Source organism: Meriones unguiculatus, chromosome 8, assembly GCF_030254825.1.
Source record: "Meriones unguiculatus strain TT.TT164.6M chromosome 8, Bangor_MerUng_6.1, whole genome shotgun sequence".
NCBI lineage: Eukaryota > Metazoa > Chordata > Mammalia > Rodentia > Muridae > Meriones > Meriones unguiculatus.
In genome coordinates this window covers 55,945,319-55,970,342 of record NC_083356.1, presented here as the reverse complement: position 1 = coordinate 55,970,342, position 25,024 = coordinate 55,945,319, and the positions used below count along the sequence as shown (strand labels likewise).

The window sequence follows — 25,024 nt, the reverse complement described above, 5'->3', positions numbered from 1 at the left end:
GGAGGGACTGGGACACCAACCTAGTGCCACAAAATCTTAGACCCACAATTTGTCCAGAGCATAATTCCACATTTACAAATATATCTCTTAAGTCATAGCAAATGGATGGAAAAAACCTGCAATGTGATTTTTAGGGTATCCTTTTCAGAGTCAGATAGATTAACATTTCCCCAACTTTGTCAATTAATGGCTGGGTAGACTTAGAGTTTTTGGCCTATTGTCTCATTTTCATCATTTGTCTTGCTACAAGTCATCGGGTAGGCTATTAAATAAAGAGATAAAGCCAATAAGAGTGCTTTGTCTTGCTTATCAGGTGTTCTCTAGTGCCTAGAACTCAAAGAGTTTTAAGTATTTTTTTGTTGAATTGATAAATTGGTATAAAGTACGGGTCTCAAGGGAGAGACAGATCTCTCTAAGAAAGGAAAGTAGGATAGTTATGTATCGATTGGGTGGGGTATAAATGGGCATATTAAATGAAGAGAGGAATGGGGCTCCAACTGGAAGTCTCTCATCAACAAATGAAGCCAGAAATGAATTAAAACTAATCTAGTTGTTGGCCAAAGGGGCTCATTGAGAACCACTAAAAACCCAGACTATCATCAAGTTTTGTTTTTTTTTTAATTTTTACTTTTATTTGTTTTCTTGGCTGTACTCCACAAACTGACAGTAAGGCCCTCTAGATGAAGACAACACCAACACAATTCATTGAACACAGAGAAATTGATCTGGTGCCTACCTCGTGCCTTTACCACTATGGACAGTGTATATGCTACTGGAAGGTACTCTGTGTACTACCAAGGAAAAAATGTAAAAACCATCCCAGTTACAGAATTGTCAATCTAAAATGATGAGCTGCCTGAAAGATTTGCTAGTATAATAGTGGCATGAAGCTTGTGAGAGTAAGCAACTATCTTAGTTAAGCTTTCCATTGCTGTGAAGAAACACTATGACCATGGCAATTCTTAAAAGGGAAAACATTTAATTGGGGCCTGCTTGTAGTTCAGAGGCTTAGTCCATTGTCTTCATGAAGGGAAACATGATGGCATGAAGGCAGACATGGTGCTGGAAAGGTAGATGAGAGTTCTGCATCTTAATACTCAGGCAGCAGAAAGAGGCCATGAGCCACTAGGCCTGACTTGAGCTTCTGAGACCTCAAAGCCCCAAGTGAGACACTTCTTATGTCAAGCCACACCCACTTCAACAAATGCAAAACTCCTAATAGTGCTACTCCCTTTGGAAATAAAAGTAGAACTGTAATCCAAACTACATCAACCATATCGGATTTTACTTAAGGGCCATCCCATGAGATGGAACCAACCCAAAACCAGAGACCTAATAGCCCAGACACCTAAAGGAAACATAAAATACTACTGTTTTGCTTAAGAAATGTAGCAAAAAATATAACTTTTAGTGGTATTCTGCTTTATTCATAATCTTCTGCCTTGTTCAGTCATCATCAGAGACGCTTCCTTTTGCAGTAGATTGGAACAAATACAGAGACCAACAGTCAGAAAATGTTCATAGTGCATGAGGCTTTGGAACTCTCAGTCCTAAATGGGATATCTTCATCAAATCCCTCTCCTCCAGGCTTAGAGAATTCTGTGGGAAAAGAGGCAGAAAGATTATAAGAACTAGAGGGAATGGAAAAACCAAGGCATTCTAACTATAGCAGGACCAAGGCATATATGAACTCACAGAGACTGTGGAAGCATACATACAGCCTTCCATGTTCTGCACCAGATGGGGTTCCAGGGCAAAGAAGAGAATTTAGCACAAACCTCATCCCTAACCCAGACGCTATCTCCAATTCATAACCACTCACAAATGAAAAACCAGGTTTCCACTTAAAGAGATGCTCAAAATCCTTAGCCATCAGGGAGATGCAAATCAAAATGATCCTGAGATTTCACCTTACACCCATTAGAATGGCTAAAATAAAAACCTCAAGTAACAACACATGCTGTAGAGGTTGTGGAGGAAGGAGAACCCTCCTCCCCGGGAATGTAAACTGGTACGACCAATTTGGAAATCAATTTGGTGCTTTCTCAGACAATTAGGATCCTCAAGATTCTAGTTAGGATTCCTCAAGATCCAGCTATACCACCCCTATGTATATATCCAAAAGATGCTCAAGTACACAACAAGGACATTTGCTCAACCATGTTTGTAGAAGCGTTATTCATAATAGCTAGAACCTGGAAACAACCCATATGTCCATCAACAGAGGAATGGATACAGAAATTGTGGTACTTTTACACAATGGAATACTACTCAGCAATCAAAAATGAGGAAATCATGAAATTTGCAGGCAAATGGTAGGATCTAGAGTAAGGTATCTGAGTAAGGTATCCCAGGAGGAGAAAGACACACATGGCATAAACTCACTTATATAGACCTATAAGATATGATAAACATACTGAAATCTACACACCTAAAGAGGATAAACAAGAAAGAGGACCCAGGGTAAGATGATCAATCCTCACTTACAAAGACAAATGGGATGTGCAGTGGATGTAGGAGAAAACAAGTAACCAGACAAGAGCCTACCACAGAGACTCTACCAGTGTACCAAAGCAGATACTAAGACTCATAACCAAAACTTCAGCAGAGTTCAGGGAATCATATGAAAGAAGGGGGAGTTAGTATGACCTGGAGAGGACAGGAGCTCCACAAGGATCAAATATACTGGGCACAGGGGTCTTTTATGAGACTGTTTCTCCAACCAAGGACCATGTATGGATATTACCTAGAACCCCTGCTCTCGGATGTAGCCCATGGTAGCTCAGTATCCAAGTGAGTTCCCTTTAAGGGGAACAGGGACTATTTCTGACATAAACTCAATGGCAGGCTCTTTGACCTCCCCCTCCAAGGGAGGAGCAGCCCTGCTAGGCCACAGAGAAGGACTTTGCAGCCAGTCCTGAAGATACTTGATAAGCCAGGGTCAGATGAAAGGGAGGAGGTCCTCCCCTATCAGTGGACTTGGAAAGGGGCAGGGAGGAGATGAGGGAGGGAGAGTTGGACTGGGAGGGAATGAGGGAGTGGGATACAGCTGGGATACAAAGTTAATAAAATGTAACTAATATTTAAAAAAATAAAAAATAAAAACAAAAGAAAAAACAGTTTTCTCCACTGTAGTCTCATTAGGAGTCAAACCTAAATCCCAGCAGTAGATAGCCAAGACAAAACAAATTCAGTGTTATCGTTTGAGGTAGTTTCTCTCATAATGTTTTGTTATGGTGTTTTGTTTTTATTTATTTTTTCTCATGTTACAGGTACTTTGTGCACATATTATGCCTTTCAATTTGTGTTTTTATGGGATTTCTGTGTGTGTGAATGTGTGTGCCTCTGCTTCTATATGTGTTTCCTGTGCTTTTGTTTTCTCTTTTCTTCTGTTTTTGTTTGTCTGTTCTAAATTTTATTTTATTATAATTCTTCAGTTGCCTGTTTTCTAAGAAAGAGACAGAAAGGGTTTGCATTTGGATGAGTGGGAAAATGGGGAGAATATCATTGGAGTTAAGAAAGTGGAAACTGTAATCATACTATATTATATTAAAAGTGTATTATCAATTAAAGAAAACTGGAAAATGCACCTTTAGAATGATACAAAATAGTAATTACATACTTGGGATATTTGATGATGACTACAGAGAGTACTCTAGTAATAATTCTTGCTAGAGAAATTTATAGAAAATCAAGAGTAAATTTGTTTTCTCTGTCTGACCTCAAACTTGACTTACGAATAGATTCATTCATGTTATGTTAGTCATCAGACTTGCTTTAGGGTCCATGTCTTTTTGTAAGATAAATATTTGTGAATGAGGTGGTGTACAGGATTAGTCCCAGCACTTGTGAAGCAGGAGAGTGCAAATCTTTCTGAGTCTGAGGATACCCTTGGCTACAGTGTGAGTTCCAGGCTAGCTGGGCTACGTAGTAAGAACCTGTATTTAAAAATGACATTTATTTTAATATTATTCATTTTGTAATGTTCTTATAATATTTAGGAGAAGTACAAACAAATCAAGTAAATTAAAGTAACTTAGGATATAATTTAATACTCATGCCATGAATTTTTTTTTTCAGAATTTAATTGCACACATCAGAAAATTGGAGATATTTCCTTGCTTCTGTGGTAAATGTTAAAATTTTCTATATCTAAATTAAAGATGTTCTTACAATCCATGGTATCTTACAAATAATTGGTACATTTCTTTCTTGATTGGTAGTTTGGAATATAGAATACCTTAATACAATTTGTGAAATATTTAGCCACATGTTAAACAGCACACTACAAATTATCAGGCCATATATTAAGGCAGAGGATTGTCTTTTTCTTTTTTGGGACAAGGTCTTATCCTTCCTTGAGCTTGTTATGTAGTTCAGGTGTCCTTGAACTTGGTTTTTCATTTAAGTTGGTCTTGAATGTGCCATGCAGTCCAAACTGGCCTCATGTTTGTTTCTGTTGGTTCAGCTTTCCATGTGTGAGAATTTTTAGCTCCCATTACCACCCAAAGATTTAAAGCAAAATTTTTTCCAATGCTTATTACCATCTACTTTAGCCAAGATGTCTTCTAAGTGTGTTTTTCCTTATTCTGTTCCCCATGAAATTTTGATTTCATAGTTATTTTGTGTATATGCATTTATATTTCATGCATTTACATTTGTTTTGTAAATAGGAAGAGTAAGATTTCTATACCAGAACCAATTTTATTTCCTTTAGGAACATTATTGCCTATATCAAGAAAGTAGGAAATAAGAGAATCCTTTATTATGCTTTTGAAAATATTATTTACTATAACATTAGAATTAAGGTTGTTTCTTAGCCTTAAAACTTTTTACTTTAGTCATATGCCAGAATGTCTAGGCATTGTATGATTACCATAAATATGAAAAAATACCGCCTGCAAAATCTGAACATTTGTTATTTACCTCAACAGTCAGAAAGCTGCCCACAATATTTTTTAGCAAATAAAAAGATCTTCAAGTTCATCTAGTGATGTCATTCAACATGTTTTCACTTAAGAAAAGACTATCTAATCTTTTAATGAATAAATTAAAGATCTTTACTACTTCACTTTTACATATTCATGACTTTAAAGGCATAACTTAAATAATTCACACATAATGAGATGTTTTACAAATCATTTAATTTTCACAGAGAGCTATGCTGCTTTCTTCTTCACACATTACACCCAGCTGGGATGAGGAAGCTGTCTAGGCAAACTCAGCAGTTTGAAGTTCCCCTCCTGCACCTGGACCAATGAAGGGCAGAGCTCTGTTCATCTAGACCCAGGGATTTGCACTTGACAGAAGATGAGACACCCTCTATGACCAATAAGCTTAAATGTTTGCTTGCAAAGCTTATCAGTAATAAATGGCTTTAACTAATAGGAAAGAAGTAATTTATTTGGATCTTTAAATAGCAAAAAGATGGTCAGTGTGTTTTTAAGTATTCACTGATTTTTTTTCCCCTCTCTGGGCTGTACAGTTAAAACCAACCAACCAAACAACCCCTGCCTGCCCCCAAAAAACAATGCTGCTGAAAACCTGAAAATAATGACACATGAACCTTTAACTTTGACATATGAAATTATATTAATTCATATCTGAAAATTCAGTTTTGTTTCTTTTTCCAATTGATTTTGGTTGTATTAAGTTGCTATTTGAAGACATGAGTGTCAAAATAATCAGTAGTTGCTACAGATGTTAAATATTTTAGGAAATCAATACACCATAAAGAAGATAAGTGTTCAAGAAACTCATTATTAATATACAGATATCCGTAGTAACAAGGCTTCATCAATCTAGTCAAATGTACACAGGTTTTGTAAATAAGTTGAGGGTGAACTTAAAACCAGAAATCATCTCCACCACTGCTTCTAGTACTTGCTCTCTCCCTGCCCTTTAATCGAAGCATCTCCATGATGCTCCGGGCATAGACATCTCTCAAGTTAACACTAATGTATGAGTCAGTGGCTATATTCTTGGTAAGCTTCTTGAGAGCTTCACGCTGTCTCACAGCTGCTTCCTTGAGTTTCAAGGTAAAGTAGCAAGCAGAGAAGCGATCATTAATAATGGCAATAGGCAAGGCCAAGACAAGGATTCCTGATAGGATACACATGAAGGCCACGATTTTGCCTGTGGTGGTGTCTGGTCTAATGTCCCCATAACCTACTGTAGTCATGGATGTTGTGGCCCACCACCATGCACAAGGGACGCTTGTGAAGGTTGTGTCAGGAATGCTTTGCTCTGCAAAGTATTCTATTGTTGAAAATATAGAAATCCCCACAGAAAGAAACAGGAGCAGTAGGCCAACTTCTTCATAGCACTGGGTGATTGTCATCCCAAGTGAGCGCAAGCCTGCAAGACAAGAGGTGCTGTCAGACACAAGCATCCTTCTTTTGCTTTACTTTTCTCCTTCCCATTTCCTTCTTTGCAATCTGCCCAGATGCATGTTCTGCATAACTAATATGGTGAGCCATGTTCTGGTGATACAGTGAGGACTGAATTATGACCTTTGTTCCCAGCAAGCTTCTAGTCTAAACGTGGTGGAGCCAGGTTTAGAAGGATAAAGATAACTGTAAGTACATTCATTAATTTACTTGCATAGTCATTGAGTTCATGCTCTTTCTGTCTTTTTAATGTAAAAAAAAAAAGAGACTGAAAGACAGGCAGAGGCTGTGATGGAAGTCTTTGTAGGGATTCACGTGGAAGGCTCACTTGATCAAACCTGCTTTTCAATGTCTCATTTCAGCACTTCTGTTTAACACCATTTTGATGTTGCTCTCATAGATTGTTGTGTCCTGTTTTATTTTTTTCTAGTGTTTGCTTTTTTGACACTGGGTTTCCCTGAGTAGTCCTGGCTGTCCTAGAACTCACACTGTAGCCTAGGCTGGTTTTGAACTCAGAGATCTGCCTTCTTCTGTGTCTTATTTTCTTACTCATACTAAAGCTTAATACAATCAGAAGCTTCGTTGTCTGAGAATCAGAGGAAGTGTGTACTCCATAGCAACAAAATCAAACAGCAGGAGCAAGTTAGGTACCAGTGGCAATGCTGACATCAACTGTATAACCAGAACATGTTCTCACTAGCATATGAAAAGGTTCTGAATTTCCCAGAATATTCACTGAAATTTTAGTTCTTATCTCCTTTGAGCATATAATATTTCTGACTTTCTTTAAGAAGGTAAAGCTAAGCAACATATCATTTCATTGCTAAAAGCATAGGAATGAAGTGATATGAGAAATTTACCAACTATGAGGAAACAGGCTTATGGGATCCCAGTACGACCTGTATAAGCCTTAGTATTAAGGAGAGCAACAAGAACTGAGTATACACCAGGCCTAGAATTAGCTAGTAAGATACCTTTCCCAAGGTTAGAGAAATGTTTCCAAGTGTTTTGAAATCATAGGAACATGACAGCACAAAGACTTTCTTGCCTTGAAAGTCCAAATTAATAATTTTTAGAATGATTTTTATTTTTAGTCACCCTTAGAGATTATTTGAAGTGAATGAGAGCACTACTCAGTCTACTTATTTTGAAGTTTGCTCTTCAAATATTAAGATAGTTTAGCCTTATTATTATCTATTTTTTAAAAACACAATGCATATTGACTTTGGGGTTTAAGTTCAAAAGAATATCTTCCATAACAACTTTGTACTACCTCATTAGAAAATTGTCTTTGATGTGTCTATATGGAATGACAATTTTGAAATAATTTGACGCCATATAATGAGTATACTGCTTAGAATAACTGATTTCATTTAAAAATAGAATGTTCTTAGCATATATAAACTTAGACACAAAATCAAAAATGATATGAGACAGATATTGTTACTGCTGTGCCATTTTACAGCTGAGGGATTTGACACTCACAGGGCTAGTATATCGAGTGCAAAACCACAAAAGCCGGAATTTATAGCACATAGTCAGAGATTCTAACTATTATTATGTGATGTCTCTGAACAAAGGTTCCAGATAGGTGGAGACAGCATATTTGTGTCTACTTTTTTGTAATTCTTACATTGGCAGAAAGCCATCAAATATCCATAAATTTGCCATACACTTTGAATACATTGAAACTTTGTTAAGACATTACATTTGCTTTAGATCTAAGAAAACTTTTGAAGAGATGGCACTGTAGAAATTACTATTATTTCCTTTTCCTTTATTTTGGAAAAAAAATGTAGCACCCAGTGTTTTATAAATTGAATCCTGTGAAGAGTTTATAAATACTTAAAGAAAGCATCCCATTATCTATGTCAGGAAACAAAGAGTGTTACTTATAACAGTTCTTGGAAACCCCATTATCAGATCCTTGGTGTATAAGACCAGCTATGAAAATGCACAAGTAGAATTTTGTAAGGCAAATTTTAATTACAGAGATGTAAGAGAAGAAACTATAAGTTAAGAGACATAGCTACCACTTCTCTTGCCTTGGTCACTCAGATACACCTTTGTGGACATTCGTGGAGTAGCACTCGGTAAACATATCTGCATGTGTGCATGTGTATTTGTATTATTATGCATGCTGCTCGCACATACGGTTCCCAAATTACCTAGCTAAAAAAATATTTGTGTAACTACTTAATTGTATGTTCCAGAATCTCATTCATATAGAAAAATTTGGCTTTCTGACATCTGGGGTTGCAAATTTGTATTACAACATTGTGGGAATATTTTCATTTTCATTAAGTTTTAACTCTGATAACCATAGAATGTTCAATAGTCACAAAACCAACTACTGAGCACCATTACTTTCAGATATAAGATTTCTTTTTAATTGCTCCATTGGTATTTGATATAGTTTCCAAGGGCAAGTTAGTTTGTGCATGTGTGCGTGTATGTATGTGTATGTGTGTGTGTGTGTGTGTGTGTGTGTGTGTGTATGTATCTAAGGATGCATGTGTGTGTGTTTTGTATTAATATTGAGTTTTCAAAATATAAGAAAATTCTCAAATACTAAATAAGACATTCAATTACTCCCATCTCTTTCTTCCAAAGCAAAATGATTCTATTTATTCATCAAAAATTAGTGTAAGGCCATCAACACCTGGCCGCATTTCATCTGCCATGACTAAGAAAGGCTCTTCTTTCCAGTCAAGAATAAAGTGACATATGTACATATATATGCATATATAAATTTCATAGACCACATATCTCAAATATTTCTTGGAAATGGGAGACAAAATAGCTTATGGACCTATTATAGTTTACATGTATGTATGTATGTATATATGTATGTATGTTTTATGTATACCCTTAGAAAAGGGTATATATGTATATGTATGTATGTATGTATGTATCACTGAGTTCTAAGAAACTGAATTTAAATGATCATCAAATTGTTCCATATCTTGTGGACAGAAAATACGTGATAGAGAGCTCTATGTTTGTGATAACGTCTTGGAGATTTTTCCTTCCAGTACTTTATAAGAGATGAGAGATGGGTAAGCCTGGAAGGTGGTGCTATGCTCGCACATCCAAAGCTTATAAACAAAGGGAAATGAAAGGCACCGATAAAATAGGAATACCTGTGGAATGCCTTCCCAGCTTGAGCATGCGCAGAGCCCTGAGGAGCCTCAAAACCTGGACCAGGCGCCCCACATTTTCCAGCTCCTGTGTAGTGTGGCTGCCACTCAGACTTTCCACCAGAAGAGTTATGTAGAAGGGCAAGATGGCAAGGAGGTCTATGATGTTTGGTACCTTCCGGAGGAAGCGACACCTGTCCCTTACACACAGAAAGCGCAGAATGAACTCTCCAGTGAACCAGCTGATGCACACATACTCCAAGATCTCCAGTAGCTGCAGGTTCAGCCAGCTTAACTCGGCTGACATCAGCGCCATGTTGACGATGGAAACTGCCACAAAAATGATGGAGATTACTCCAAAGATGCGCGCTGCTGTGGAAGAGCCAGGTTTCTCCAGGAGATCCCAGAGCTTTTGGCGGACCGTGGGACAAGGTCCTTGTGAGAAGTCCTGTTCACTCTCATGTTGACTCTCCTGGTCGTCTGTGTCCTTCTTAAAGTCAAGTGTTTCACTCAGCTCCTTTCTTCTGAAGTATCTTTCAAGGAAGACAACTTTGTGATTAATTTAAAACAGAAACACACACAAAAGTACAACCTTGACAGAGAGGCCACACTTTCATACGGGTAAAATATAGAAACATACATTCCTATTTTGCCCGGGGTGGTCCCTGCCAGATCTCCCACTTACGACTTTTAAAATAACACTTTTTTGTAGTAGAAATTTATGTAAACAAGATTTATACATAAGAAGGCAACTTTGGATCAATGGCTTTTTATGACTTATTTTCTGAAGTTAAGAACATCTCTTCACCACCTGGAATGGTTCTGTGTATAAAAAAATTTTCATTAAAGAATGGTAGTAATAACAGGACACTATCAGATTCTATAATAATTATCCAAGGAATCCTGTAGGAAATACAGGAGCTGAGGGGGTCCTTCAAGTAAGTTCTTCACAGCTAAAACCCTGGTTTGATGAGTGATAGTAACCAAAACGGTTCATTCTTATGTATTTTGGGGGGCATAGTTTTTCTGACTCAGCTGTTTAATTACGAGATGTTTACTTCAAGTCTGACCGGCCCGAACATTCACAGGAAATCAGAGTATTAGTTTCTGGGGGAAATGGGGCAAGAAGTTTTTGTTGTCGTTGTTTTAAAGTTCAACACACAAGTTGACTGTAGGACTGATTTCTTGTCTCACGCAAACACCTTCCCTTCCAGCCACGAGGCAGACACACCTATTCTCAGGGCTGGAGTAGCAAGCTTACACAAAGCCACAAGTCTTTGCCTGTGACTTCCTATCACCCTCTCCTGCCTTCCCGCCCAACTGCCGCGCCCTGCTGGTACCTGTCCCTGCAGCAGGAGTCGATGCTGAGTTCATCGATGCCCCAGTACTGGATTTCCTGAAGAAAGGAGAGAGCGCATAGCTGCTCCATGACGTGCAGACGGCCGGTTCGGTAGTAGTGCAAGACATAGCGGAACGCCTGAGAGCTGCGATCGAAGAAGTACTCGTTGTCTACCGGGTTGGCATCATCACAAAGCTCCAGGGGGCTGGGAGCGGCAGCCAGGGCGCCCAGGCGGCGGTAGGAGGCCACCACCACGGCCAGCTTGCCGAGGCGAGTGTGCGGGAAGCAGGACAGAGCTTGCTGCGAGAGCACGAAGCGGCTGCCGCCCACGTTGACCGTGAGGCAGTCCCCCAGAGCCAAGGGTTCCCCTTCGCCTTCGCTGCAGAAGACGCTGGAGTCTAGCGAGGTCAGGGAAGCGCTGTCCAGCGACGACGAGTCCAGCAGTGGCCGGCTGCGGGACGACCGATCCATCCCGACCGCTTTGGTCTGAGGGCACCAACAAGTTGGGAAGGCGCTGGATCGAAGCTTGGTTCCCCGCGCGGGCGGTGGCACGGCCCCTCCTGGCGGCAGGGATCTCCCAGGTTCCCAAAGGAGAGGCCTCCCACTTGCGCACCCCTACTCTCTCCACCCCCTAGCTTGATGGCTGGTGTCGCTAGGGAGCTGCGAGTGCGCGGTAGAGCGAGGAGGCTGGGAGCGCAGGAGTGGTCGCGCACAGAGGGAACCCGTCACGCAGTCATGTGTCGTCCAGGCAGGGAACAGCCCCAGGACACACACCCTGTCGGGGTGGCCTCTTCTAGATATAGACATAGCCTTTTCTCAACTTTGTAATTCAGACATCTTTCAGTCTACACGGTGTGTGGATTGAGAATCTGGCAGCTCCAGGGTGGGGGAGTTGGACAAGAGAGGGAATGGGGGGTGGGGATCCGGAGGGCAGAAGCAGAGGGAGAACTGTCAGGTGCAAGGAAGGGGATGGCGACCCTTGCTCTTGCCCAGTTGCAGACCAAAAGTTCTGAAAAAGACAGCGACAGCAGGATGTGAGTCCTAATTTGAGAATTTCTAGCCTTCTGTCTTCCACTGTAAGGTATTCATTCACTCTGTGATCCTCTAGGGCTGTGAACGCATGGGGGAGCATGTCTGGGGTACCCGACTCGACTCAAGATTTCTTCCCATTCCTCTCTGGTTCCCATCTGTCATTTATGCTAGATTTCTTCTCTCCTCCCTTAGGTTTGGAGCTCCTAGTTGAGAAACAATCCTTTTAGTTGACCTCCCAGTGGGTCTCCAGCCCACTGGCTGCCCACGAAGACACTGCATACCACCTAAGTTTCCTCAGAAGAGGTATTCTGGGCACCTTCTCCAAGACAAAGGGGAGTGCTCACTTTAGGAAAGAGAGGAAGGCAGAAAGACAAGGAATAGAACAAGCGTGGGCTGAGGCAAGAGTTTAAGTAACAGCGACCCCAGGGTTAAAGGAGAAGCTAAGTTCAGGAGATCAAGTGACAATAGCAGAGTACCTAATGGTCGCCTAGAGCGGTGTCCCCAGCCAACCTGTTAGACACAGGGCTTGGGGGAGGGGGAGGAAGGGGGAGAGGAAGGACAATGACTCACTTGCAACTTCAGGCACACTTGGAAGTTGTTCAGCCAGTGAAGCTGATAAAATAGTGATCTTGAATCCTTCTGGTTTACATGTGAAAATCCTGACTTCATCAGTCAGAAAGAGACACTGCTCAGAGCACAGATCTTAGCCAGTGTTTGCTGCCTTGCTTAGGCTCTACAGCATTTTGCCTCCTGTCCTCAGGATTCTGTGGAGAGTTACACCCCACCCCCACCCCTGCTGGCTGCCCTTGCTCAGTATTCCTCCGTGGCCAGCTTCTTAGAGAAGAGTAAAAGTTGAGGAAGGAAGGAGGCAAGAGGCAGGGAAGAAAGGTGTGCTTAGTAACACAGAATATTACATCTATCGGAAGATGCTTCAGGGATTGTTACATTTGAGTTCCATTCTCCACCATCTGTGTCCACAAAAATGTTCCAACATTTCCAAACTGGTAAAGTGCTGGAAGGCAGGATTAGAACAGTTATATTCTACTTTCAAAACATGGATAAAGATTTATCATTATGTCTAGCAACCATTTAAACTCGGTATTCCCCAGCGTTTGCCAGGGAAAGTGGCCCCGACGCTCTGTTTTTCCTTAGTAAGTAGTTTTAGAATGTATAGTTTGTTGTAGTGAGGAGAGCTGTTCTATTGATGGTACAGATATTTGGTTGTTTAGGTCTGACTTTGCCACTGGACAGTGGGAGTTCACATTTTTATTTACTATGTCAACCTGAGTGCCTCTGCAAGATACCTAGTGTTAATAAAGATGACCAAACATTTATTGGCTCCTAACTTTATACTAAGAAGTTTTGTAGACTCTCTACTATTGCAATATCTTGTTTAGTCAAAACAATGCCATGAGACATCCGTGTGCTCATTTAGTGGAAGAAGAAGCACAGACAGGGAAGTTGAGTGGTTTAGACTCATTCAGTTCTAAACATCAGAGGATGTCTCCATAAGTTAAATGTGGAGATGTGATATTCGTTGACTTTCAAATAAATCAAACTGGGATGACTTTCACCTTATGTTTCTAATGAAGGGCCAGAGTCAGTGATATGCTGGGAATTATAAAGAAAACAGGTTAGAATCTCTACTTGTGATGCTTTCAGTTAGTCGGTGAGAACTGCAGAGAAATTTCAATAAGCTCTTTTAACTCTGGAGTTCCTAGGTTATAGTTTTATTAGTAGCTGTACCAATTAACCTTTATTTCTTTAAAGAACGCTCACAAGCAGAGATTATGCTGTCTGAATTATCCCAGTATCCAGTTCATCATTATGCTTAGAAAGTGTGCCAATAGTGTTCTTATATACTGAGGAAAAAAACGTCATTTCAATCAATTACAGATCTATTAGTTACTGAAAGAGGCAAAAATTTCAGTCCTCTTATGCTTTATGATCATTAATAAATGTCTACATTAGCCTTACAGATCATAGCAAAGAAACAGGTAAAATGTTACAGGATTATTACAGGTGAGGAAAGTGGCTGCCGCTTGTGGGTCACACTGCCAGATCTCTGACCCTCAGTAGTGATGGTGTTCTAAGAGAGTAATTAGAAGCCTAATCACCATAATCATAATTTGGGGGTATGAGGATATGGTTAAGTGGGTGAGAGTACTTTCTGTGCAAGCATATGGAGCTGAGTTCACATTTCTGGAACCCATATCAAAACCTAGGTGTGGTGAGCTGCCTGCCATTCCAGTGCTCTGCAGAAAAAGAGAAAGAGCAGTGTCTTGGCTTGTTGGACACGAGTGTTGCAACTCTGGGTTCAGTGAGATGCTGTTGCTAGGGCTTAAGAAAGAGGGTGAAAGAGCAGAACGGGTCAAGTCCTCTTCTAGTCTTTGTGCCTCCACATACATACATATTACATATATGCGACATATATACATAATGAATCATGACCTTAAAGCTTAAAGCCCTTTGCGAAGTATGTGAACTCTCAGTGTTCATATAGACTAGCACTGTTGCCATGGCGCACTTCAAAGTATCTCACTCTGCCAGTGACAATTGTTAAAATAAATGTTAAGTCATTTGAAACACATTGGAAATTCTTTTAAAAAATCATTTTTATTTGGTTTTTAAAAAGTAATATTATTTATATTAATTTATAGTGGGTTATCTGAGATTTATTTGGGTGACATACTGTAATGTTTCTGTGAATTCTCTCTTGATGTTAGTGTTTCAGAATAACTATAACACAGATATGATCTTAAATCATGGAACTTTTATCTAAGAAAATATATATTCATTAATAATTTAAATCCAAAATACTTTAACTTCATGATTTTTATAATTAGATAAGGAGATATGACGAGAAAGTAATTTGAATAATAAGCTTTAAAAAAGTCAACTTGGGAAACTTCTGCTCCTTTCACCTGTTAAATATCATCTATCTAGGGTCATATTTTTACATAAAGTCCTCTTACGTTTTATTTCTTTATTAACAAAACAAACGTCATTTCATGCAGTGCATGCATCATTTTGTCTTGTGTTTACTTCCTTGGATGTTAACAGCTAGATAAGTCAGTTACATGGATATTTAAAAATGCCATTGTGTGCAGATAAAATAATATTGTTCCCTTTTTCCTCACAGCATTGGGATATGTTCAAAGAAAAGAAATCTGATGCCTTCTATGTATTCATCTTTCATGTGCCTTCTAGGTGCTTGGAATATCTCCTCCCAACTGTATGACAGCCCACTCTAATGCAGAATTTAGCTTAATGTGGGCTTGTTCTGGATTCCTTCCAAGGGGAGGCAATTATCTTTGGAAGTACCCAAGAGTTCGTTTTTATAGCCTAGTCTGCTACAGAGATAGAAGCATGCACTGACGATAGTGATGATGACAATAATACCATGATACAAATAGCTACTACCTTTATACGTTTAATTCATGTTCTGGCTTTTATTTGATTTATAACCCTAACAAGTTGCCTCATTTTCCCCATCTGGTAAATAGGAGAAGTGATTGTACTTAATGCTATTGTTTTAAAATTAAATGAGGTATAAAATGTTACCTGCAATGGCATTCTTCTATTTTTAAATGATACATTTTAGAAGTATTTTAAAATTTTGCAGTTATAATTGCTTCATTTTCCTCCTCCCTTTCTTTCCTGTAAACCCTCCTATGTACTAACATTTTTAATGTTTTAGGACTATTCTTTCCTGATATCTATTCTCCATATTTTACTATGTATTTACTATGTGATAGACACCACACTAAGACCTTGACATCATTATCTTATATCATCTATATACCACAGAACCTTTTAAAACAGTGTTATTATTATTGTGTTAGATATATAAAACAAAGAGGAAAGCATTAGAATAATTTCTCAAGTGTCACATAGATAGAAGACACAGATTTGATTCGGTTCACTTTAAAGCTTGTGTTACTTGAAAAGGATTGCTAAAAAATATAGCACCATAATATGCAGTAATCAGTGGAAATCCTTTTACAAATAATTTTAAATAGAAATATTTTAAATAATCAAGACATTGGCTTTGCCATATAGACAATGGCCAAAATACTGTCTGTTAATTTCACAGATTAATGATTGAGTTTTTGTATTTAACATGCTAGAAGAAATGCCCGATTGGTCATTTATGATTTTCATTATGACACTCTGAACTTCAAGAGGTATCCATCAACTTTCCTGGATTATGCAGAACACATTGAGTAGACAGTCATTTTTCACTGATTAACTTCTGTAATTACCCTTGATTTAAACTTTTAAAACAAGATTTAGAAACAGTGATGCAGAAGCAGGAGAAGCAGAGTGCCCCTCATATTCATGAGTGTGAATTAAACCCAACATTGACCTTGAACAGTCCAATTAAAATCTCATTTTTTTAGCTTTATTGAAATTTTTGGGTTTTTTGTTTGTTTGTTTGTTTCCAGAATAGCAAAAAACAACATTGTACAATAAAAGATCATCTGGAGTTATCTCCCTACCAGATCTCATACAGCTATAATAAAAATGACATGTACTGGCATAGAAACAGACTGGTAAATCAATAGAATTGAATTGAAGATCCAGAAATAAACCCACACATGTATGGATACCTGGTTTTTGTCAAAGAAGCCAAAGCTATACAATGGAATTAAGATATCATCTTCAAAAATGGTGCTAGTCTAACTGGATGTCTACATGTAGAAAAACTCTGAGGTTGTGGAGAAAGGGGAACCCTCCTCTATTGCTCTTGGGAATGTAATAGATCCATAATTATAACCCTGCACAAAATTAAAATCGAAGTGGATCAAAAGCCTCAACATAAAGCCAGACACACTAAATCTATTAGAAGAAAAAGTGACGAAGAGCCTTTACCTCATTGGCACAGGAGACAACTTCCTGAACAGAATACTAACAACATAGGCTCTAATAAATGGGACCTCATGAAACTGAAAAGCATCTGTAAAGCAAAGGACACTGTCAACAGAACAAAAAGACAGTCTACAGACTGGGAAAGGATCTTCACCAATCTTACATCTGACAGAGGCCTAATTTCTAGAATAGATAAAGAACTCAAAAAGTTAAACAACAAATCCACCAATCCAATTAAAAAATGGGATACAGAGGATACAGAGCTAAACAGAATTCTCAACAGAGGACTACCAAATGGCAGAGAAACACTCTGCCCAAAGATATGCTCAACATTCTTAGCATCAGGGAAGATTCCACCTTACACCCATCAGAATGGTTAAGATCAAAATCTCAAGTGAAAGCACATGCTAGAGAGGTTGTGGAGAAAGGGGAACCCTCGTCCATTGCTGGTAGGAATGTGAACTTCTGCAACCACTTTTGAAATCAATCTGGTGCTTTCTCAGAAAATTAGGAATAGTGCTACCTCAAGATCGAGCTATTCCACTCCTGGGTATATACCATAAAGATGCTTCACCATTCAACAAGGATATTTGCTCAACTGTGTTCATGGTAGCATTATTTGTAATAGCCAGAGTCTGGAAACAACCTAGATGTCTCTCAACTGAGAAATACATACAGAAATTGTGATAGATTTGAACAATGAAATACTACTCAGCAATTAAAGACAAGGAAATCATGAAATTTTCAGGCAAATGGTTAGAACTAGAAAAGATCATCTTGAGTGAGATAACCCTGAAGCAGAAAGACAAACATTGTATATACTCACTTATAAATGGATATTAGCTATAAAATATAGGAAAAACATACTAAAATCTATACTTCTAAAGAAGCTAAACAGCAAGGAGAACCTTAGGGAATATGCTTTATCCTCATTTAGAAGGGCATCGGAAATGGGAGAAACTAGGGAACAGGACAGGAGCCTACCACCTAGGGTCTCTGACTCTATCCAGCAGGGTATAGAAGTAGATGTTGACACCCATAGCCAAATTATGGGCAGAATACAGGAAATCTTATGAAAGAAGGGGAAGATAGAGAGACTTGGAGGGGACAGAAGTTCCACAAGGAGACCAACAGAGCCAAAAAATTTGGGCCCAGGAGGGTCGGCAGAGACTGATGAATCAACCAAAGTCCATGCTTGGAGAGGACCTAGACCCCCCATACTCAGATGTAGCCAATGGGTAGCTCAGTCTCAATGTGTGTTCCCTGGTAAGGGGAACAGGGGCTGTCTATGGGATGAACTTGGTTGCCTGGTATTTGGCCACCATCCCATAGAGAGGTGGCATCACTAAGCCACGGAGAAAGAGGATTCAGACAGTCCTGATGAGACCTGATAGGCTTGGTTCTGATAGTAGGGGAGGACTAACAGACTAGGGGAGAGATATAGGGGGGAAAGGGGAAGGGAGGGTGGAACCAGGAGGAGTTAAGGGAGGGGGTTATAGCCAGTATACAAAGTGAATAAATTTTAATAAAAATAATAATATTTAAAAGAGAATTTTCTTACATTGAAAGATTGAGGGCCATTAAATACTGCACTTCTTATCGTAAGTATGTAGTTTATTAATACTTTTTTTATGCTTCTCTCATACAATAGATCCTGACCATATCCTTCCTCATTACTCCTCCCACTTTCCCTTTCCACACACTTCTCTCCCTCAGATTCACTGTTCCTCTGTTTTCCTTCAGAAAAGTGCAGGCCTCCCAAGGATATTAAGGGAACACAGCAGAAGAAGATGCTGTAAGACTAGGCACAGATCCTCATATCAATACTGGAATGTTAATTGCAAAATTTCATGTAGACTATCCCTTGTTCTACCTAGGGTTGTATATTATTATCATGTAACTTACCAAAGTTAAAATTAACCAAGGAATTATAAGAAAAGCTTTGTGCTCTCTTACATTATGAAGGTTTTCTTATACTGTATTTCTGTTTCCCTGTAATCTACTCAAAGTTGAAAAGCTGATTAATTGACAATTTTTTAATCATTAATTTTTATAATCAGAGGTTATAGTTACAAGTACTGTATAGTTATATATTTGTATGTATCATATATTTATGCTTCACACACATATGTTATGTATTGTGCTATAAACACATTCAACACATACATGAGAAATCAACAATGTAATGTAATGTCATTTACAGTGAATACTAAATAGGTTACATTCTCATTACTTTATGTAAGAGAATAGTGGAAAATAAGAAGCAGTATAAGAACAAATAGTAGAGCTACAGGGAGACACGTAAGAAGAAATGGAATTCTTTCTTGACAAAATCGGTGTTGGTTGTGGTGGAGAGCATCTTCACAGAATTAGAATATGATATTGTTAAATAAAAATATCAAGTAACCATTTAAAGCATATATGCTGAAATCCATGCCTAAAAAAAATTTGTTAAAATGAATCCAAAACTGTTTAAGACACATTATTCTAATATCTAACATCATTATCTTAGTTTTAGCACACAGAATACTGATTGAATAAAATATTTTCTGTTACACTCATTGCACAGAAAAGAAGTGACCACAGTTCTGTGTAAGCTCAATCAACAATTTCTACAATCAGTTCTGTATTCCACATTTTTTTTTTACTTTTCCACAGTAATAAAGAATGGAAATATGAATTTGATTAGGTTTAACTATTTATTTCTTGTGATTATATCATTTGTCTCTTCCCTTTCCTCCTTCCTAACCTTTCTTTATGTCCATCCTTGCTCTCTTTCAAATTCATGTCCTCTTTTTTCATTAATTGTTGTTATGTGCATGTACAAATATGCATATACATATTTTTCTAAATATAGCCTGCTCTGAATGTTATCTGTATGTATGTTTTCAGAGTTGGCCCTTTGGTATTAGTAAACAATTGGTGTGCTCGTCCCTGAGGAAGACTATTTTTTTGTTTGCATCATTCCTTTGTTGACCATAGTCCTTTCTGTAGGTTTGATGCCTCATGGTCTTTCTCCTGTCCACCTTGACATATCTGTTGTTGTCTTTAAGTTTGTGTTCTGGCAGCCATGCTGATGAGCTTTCATGAGTGTGGCGTCTGAAATTACTTTGACATTACTAGAAGTCTCACAACAAACTTACTGATCTGTAATCCTTCTATCCCTTTTCCCAAAATGTTCCTAGAGCCTTAGATGCCGCTTTGTAACAAGACATCACACTGTACTCCAGATCAATTTCCAAACCAGTAATCCTTCTACTTCAGCCTCCCAAATGCTAATGTGTTAGGTATGAACTCATTAAAACAATGAGGTGAATTAATTTGCTCTAGTGAATATTTTCTCTATACAGGAAATATACAGTGTATATTTTCTCTGTACAGGGGAAATTGTAATGGTAGCAACTGAGTGTTCAATTTGTCATTCATCCAACATGGGAAATGCAGAGAGCCATATGGCTTTCCTCACCATTGCATTTGATTGACATCTCTGTTTTAGAATGGGCTGACAGTTCTCCCACAAACAGATTTCCTGAAAATCTAAAAAAGCAGGGATTCAGTTAGAAGTCAAAGCATTACAAATTTTCATATCTGCTTTCATTTTTGTTTGATCAAATTTATCTGCAACTCATGGCAGGCAGCTTTATTATTGCTTACAATAAAAAAAAATCATGAAATAGAAGGCAACCAGCCCCTGCTCCTCCTCAAATCTATCAGCAGCAAGTTGCTCAGTAGTGAGGAATAAGGCCTCATCAACCCTTTCTCTGTGAATGCTTGTCTCTTCACAGCCCATCTTGTGCAGAAATAGTGCAGGCATCCAACACTGTGAATAATTACAATAACTGTCTTGCCTAGAAAATGACTCCATTGAATAATCCAAATTTTTGCCTATGATACAAAATAAAGGGTTTATGAAACAAAACCCAAAATTGTTAATCTGGAAAAGCCACCAGTAGAGGTGTGTCTATATGTGCATGTTTGTGTATGAGTGTGCATGTTCCTTGGTATGTCCGCTTGTGTGCATGTTCATGCCTCTGTATGTTTCTTTGTGTATGCCCGAGTGTGTGTGTTCCTCTGTATGTTTGTTTGTGTGTGTGTTCATGTCTCTCTGTGTGTTTCTTTGTGTGTGCCTGTGTGTGTATTATGTTTGAAAGGGAAATTAGAGAGGTTGTGATAGAGAGAATTATCTATCTATCTATCTATCTATCTATCTATCTATCTATTTATGTTATTTTTGTGAACATTGTGTCAAATATTGTGAAACTGTCAAAGAACAAACAATAAACATGTGATTCTCAAATCAATTGTGAAAGAATGCAAATAAAAGAACTAGTAATTTAGAAACGAATTTAGGAAATTGCTTATTTTTGTAAGCTGGTCAATAATTAGAACACATCAAAACAACAATATCAGTACCATATACGTACAGTGAAAAAATGATGTCTAGGAATAATTAAAACTTTTTTTAAAGATTTCCGAAGAATATTTATTTTATGACAGTGTCTCTTCAAAATCCCATATTCCATTCACATATTATCAACTTCAATTTCTCAAATGCTGTTTAGACAGAAACATAGAAGCTGCTTTTATTAAAATCTTGACTCCTCATATGAGTCTACAAAGTAACTTAGAAGGAACAAAGGTGCCCAACCACAGTCCTATGATGGTTAGGAAAAGAAGACATGACTTAATGAATAGATGCGCTTATCCTGCAAATAGACAGCTAAGATGATACAAGAATACTTACAATGTGTCAAGGTGACCATAAAGATAGCTAACTCTAATTAATGATACTGTATTTGAGTAAAGAAATGCTAAGATATAGCTAATCTGGATAGCATGAAAAACTAGCTAAAGATTTTGGGAAACATGCTCTAGGTATATAATGAGTATCTACTATATATCTGAGATGCTTTTCTTTGTAATGAACAGAGGTGAATAAAGACATGTTTTGTTGTTCAAAAAACAAAACAAAACAAAACAAAACACAAAAAACAGGATGAAAACCTGACTATTCTGCCTCCATTGTGTATATTTTTCTTTTACTTTAGCTTAGGCTCCTGTTTTAATCTTTCTCATTATTATTATTTACAATTTATTAATTTTGTAATCCACTTGTAGCCCGCTCCCTCATCTTTTCCCAATCCCACTCTCTCTCTATCTTCCCTAGTCCATTGATAGGGGAAGTCCTCCTCCTCTACTGTCTGACCCTAGCCTATAAGGTCCCATCAGGACTGCCTGGATCCTCTTCCTCCATAGGCTGGCTAGGTTGCCCCACCAGGAAGAAGTGATCAAGGCTTTTAATTATCAGGAATTTCTCAAAGTATCTCACCAAAGGCCAGCAACAACACACCACCCTTTGAGAAGTGGACACTCAGGGGTACTTGTAGTTTTACATCTTAAACAATAAGGTCTTATGTTTACACTGAACAAGAATTAAGCAATTGTGGGATTTTCCAATGTTTTTGACAAGGATTCAGACACACATTTCTTGCACATAGAGGCACACTCACAGAAACATGTAAAGGTGGGAATATGTACATATCTTAAACATGCAGGAGAACATAATTAATCTATCCCTAGTCACCAGCTGCTTTTTAAAAATTCCTTCACAGTAACAAACTCTTTTTATTAATTGTAGAATCAGGGGTGAGGGTGATGGTTCAGAGGTTGAGAGCACTTATTGTTCTTGTGGAGAACTTGGGTTTGATTCCTAGCACCCACATAGCAACTAAAAACCTTTTTTAACTCCAGTTACATGGAATCAAATTCCCTCTTCTTGTCCCCACTGACATTGCACTCATGAAGTGCACAGTCTTACATGTAGGCAAGGAACTCATTTACATAAAATATAATCACTTTAAAATTTGTTATTGAGAATGAAGGATTAAACCTAGGATTTGAAAATTCTGGGTAAGTAGTATACCACTCTGCTACAAAACCCAGCCCTCTTTTCAACTTTTATTTTGAGACAAGAAACCTTCAACTTTCCTAGCCTGTCCTTCATCTCACTGTGGTGTTTTGAATGAGAAATGTCTCCCATAGGCTCAGGTATTTGAACACATGTCCCCTGTTCGGTTGGCCCTGTTTGGGTGAAATTTAGACGGTGTTGCCTCATTAGAAGTATGTCACTGAGGGTAAGCTTTGACTGAGGGTGAGTCTCTTTTTCATGTTAACCTTCCTCATCATGATGAAATTTTTTTTTCTTCTGGAACCATAAGCTCAAATAAAACTGTTTCTTCTATATAAATAGCCTTGGTCATGATGTTTTATCATAACAGCAGAAGAGTAGCTAATATACTCATTGTAGCCAGACAGGCCTTGAGCTTTGATCCTCTTGGCTCCAGAGTAAATTGGGATTATAGGTTTGTACCACTAGACCTTGGTTAACTTTTCTTTTAGTACAACCAAGAAAACTAAAGCTAACACAATGAGTTAGATGTCTCTTTGTGTAAGGCATGGTAATTTTGTAAGCAAATACCCAGTTTGGCAGTTTTTTTTTTTTGGTTTTTTTTTTTTTTTTTGCTACTTTGTAATCTTTTAATCTTTCTACAAATATTCAGGTTCTAGTTGAGTTAAGATTCTCTTGTCTGGTTGCCTGGTTTAAGATATATGAATAAATATAATGACTACAACTACCCTACCCATGGTAACGATCATGATTGGGCCATCTCCCCTTCCTTTTAGCTTAGGCTGTAACTGTTTTACTACTCTTCTCATCTCTGTCCCTCCTCCTCTTCAGTATAAGGGGCCTTCTCATTTATCTATCTCTGATTTTCCTGTAATATGCCACTGTATTGTAGCAAAATAAGCATAGCTCCAGATTGGCAGTGGATAGATATAGAACACTTGCTCCAGACTGTAGCTTTTCACAGTATGAAGAAATATGAATAGAACTATGAAGTCATATGATACTGTCCTCCTTGTAGCATTCAGCACCTGCCCCTCCTGGCTTGCCAGTGCTTGTAATCAATGTGCTCAAAGAGTTATAAAAGACACAAAGAACCTATAGCTGATCAATATAATTTTTCAACTCTCCTGTATCCTTTAGTGTTTTCCTATAGCTCTCTATTGGTTTACCTTTCTACTTTTTAAAATTCATTTATTTTTATTAATTACAATTTATTCACTTTGTTTCCCAGCTGTAGCGGCCTCCCTTGTCCTCTCCCAATCTCACCCCCCTCTCTTATCTCCTCCCATACCCCTCTGCCAGTCCTCTGATAGGGGAGGTCCTCCTCCCCTTCCATCTGACCCTAGCTTGTCAGGTTTCTTCAGGACTGGGTGTATTGTCTTCCTCTGTGGCCTGGTAAGGCTGCTCCCCACTCAGGGGGAGGTGAGCAAAGAGCCAGCCACTGAGTTCATGTCAGATACAGTCCCTGTTCTCATTACTAGGGAACTCACTTAGACACAGCTGCCATGGACTACATCTGTGCAGGAGTTCTGGGTTATCTACATGCATGGTCTTTCAAAGTTTGGCTATGAGTCTCAGAATCTGCTGGGTAGATTCTCTACTTTTAATTGTATAGATAAGTGACAGTGGCTTACTGTGATGTTTTTTGGAAAGACACAGATCTCTTGTTCTTTAAGTGGGGGTCATAAAAAAAGAGGATATTAGACATGTCACAGACAAAGCTTATCATGTAGGCACCAAGTGGACATCTCAAGGTTTCCAGAAGACTTGTGAACCACTGAAATAGGTTTTTTTATTATTATTATTAATACTTTTGGTCAGCTTTATGCAATGTAGTATACTGCAACCATGAACACTCTTTCTTTGTACCCAATGTATAAAAGTCCATAGACGATTCTGTACTTTTATGTCTTTGCTTTGCTCTTCAGGATCATTCATGGGCTTATTTAATGGCCTGTTCTTTTATTAACCAGATACCTTCAATTTAGACATGTGAAAAAATCGTTTTTATGTAAAAATAAATGTATAAATTATTATTATTTATTTTTTCAATTCAGTTTATTCAGGAACCTTGAACAATCATCTGACCCTGGGGAAAGACAGCCCACAGCTTAAATAGCTTCTGGGTAGCCAACCCCAGCATGCCACGTGGGCAATGCAGATAGGTCCACATACATGGAAGCAAGCCAGATCCTCGGCCTTAGCCAAATGTGGAGTTGTTCATGACAGAGAGCACTCACCATCGGGAAGGTGGAAGGCAGAAACCAGCTCCATCTTTAAGGCGCGGCATTACGCAGCTCTCTACAGATCCCCCTTTTTGTTTTAGACGCATCAGGCAAGAGTA

At 38.4% G+C, this 25,024-nt stretch overlaps 1 protein-coding gene across 2 annotated transcripts; it reads right to left on the bottom strand.

The window, feature by feature from the left end:
* Nucleotides 1-631: 631 nt before the first annotated feature.
* Kcnv1 (potassium voltage-gated channel modifier subfamily V member 1) lies at nucleotides 632-11,667 on the bottom strand. Of its 2 annotated transcripts, XM_060389431.1 has the most exons (4): nucleotides 10,870-11,667; nucleotides 9,533-10,062; nucleotides 6,173-6,357; nucleotides 632-1,599 (listed from the first exon to the last, which is right to left on the bottom strand). In XM_060389431.1, exons 1-4 carry the CDS (start codon nucleotides 11,337-11,339, stop codon nucleotides 1,519-1,521), a joined length of 1,266 nt encoding a protein of 421 aa, XP_060245414.1. In that variant the 5' UTR covers nucleotides 11,340-11,667; the 3' UTR covers nucleotides 632-1,518. The 2 variants fall into 2 exon arrangements, with proteins under 2 accessions (XP_060245414.1, XP_021484028.1); XM_021628353.2 differs by lacking the exon at nucleotides 632-1,599 and having other exon boundaries at nucleotides 5,383-6,357; nucleotides 10,870-11,663.
* Nucleotides 11,668-25,024: the final 13,357 nt, after the last annotated feature.

Excerpts from the sequence above, each read along its gene's own strand:
- Kcnv1 (XM_021628353.2), bottom strand. The coding sequence starts at position 11,339 with ATGGATCGGTCGTCCCGCAGCCGGCCACTGCTGGACTCGTCGTCGCTG. Across the intron at positions 10,063-10,869 it reads GACTCCTGCTGCAGGGACAG|ATACTTCAGAAGAAAGGAGC; the intron begins GTACCAGCAGGG and ends CTTCCTTGAAAG. Across the intron at positions 6,358-9,532 it reads GCTGGGAAGGCATTCCACAG|GCTTGCGCTCACTTGGGATG; the intron begins GTATTCCTATTT and ends CTTGTCTTGCAG.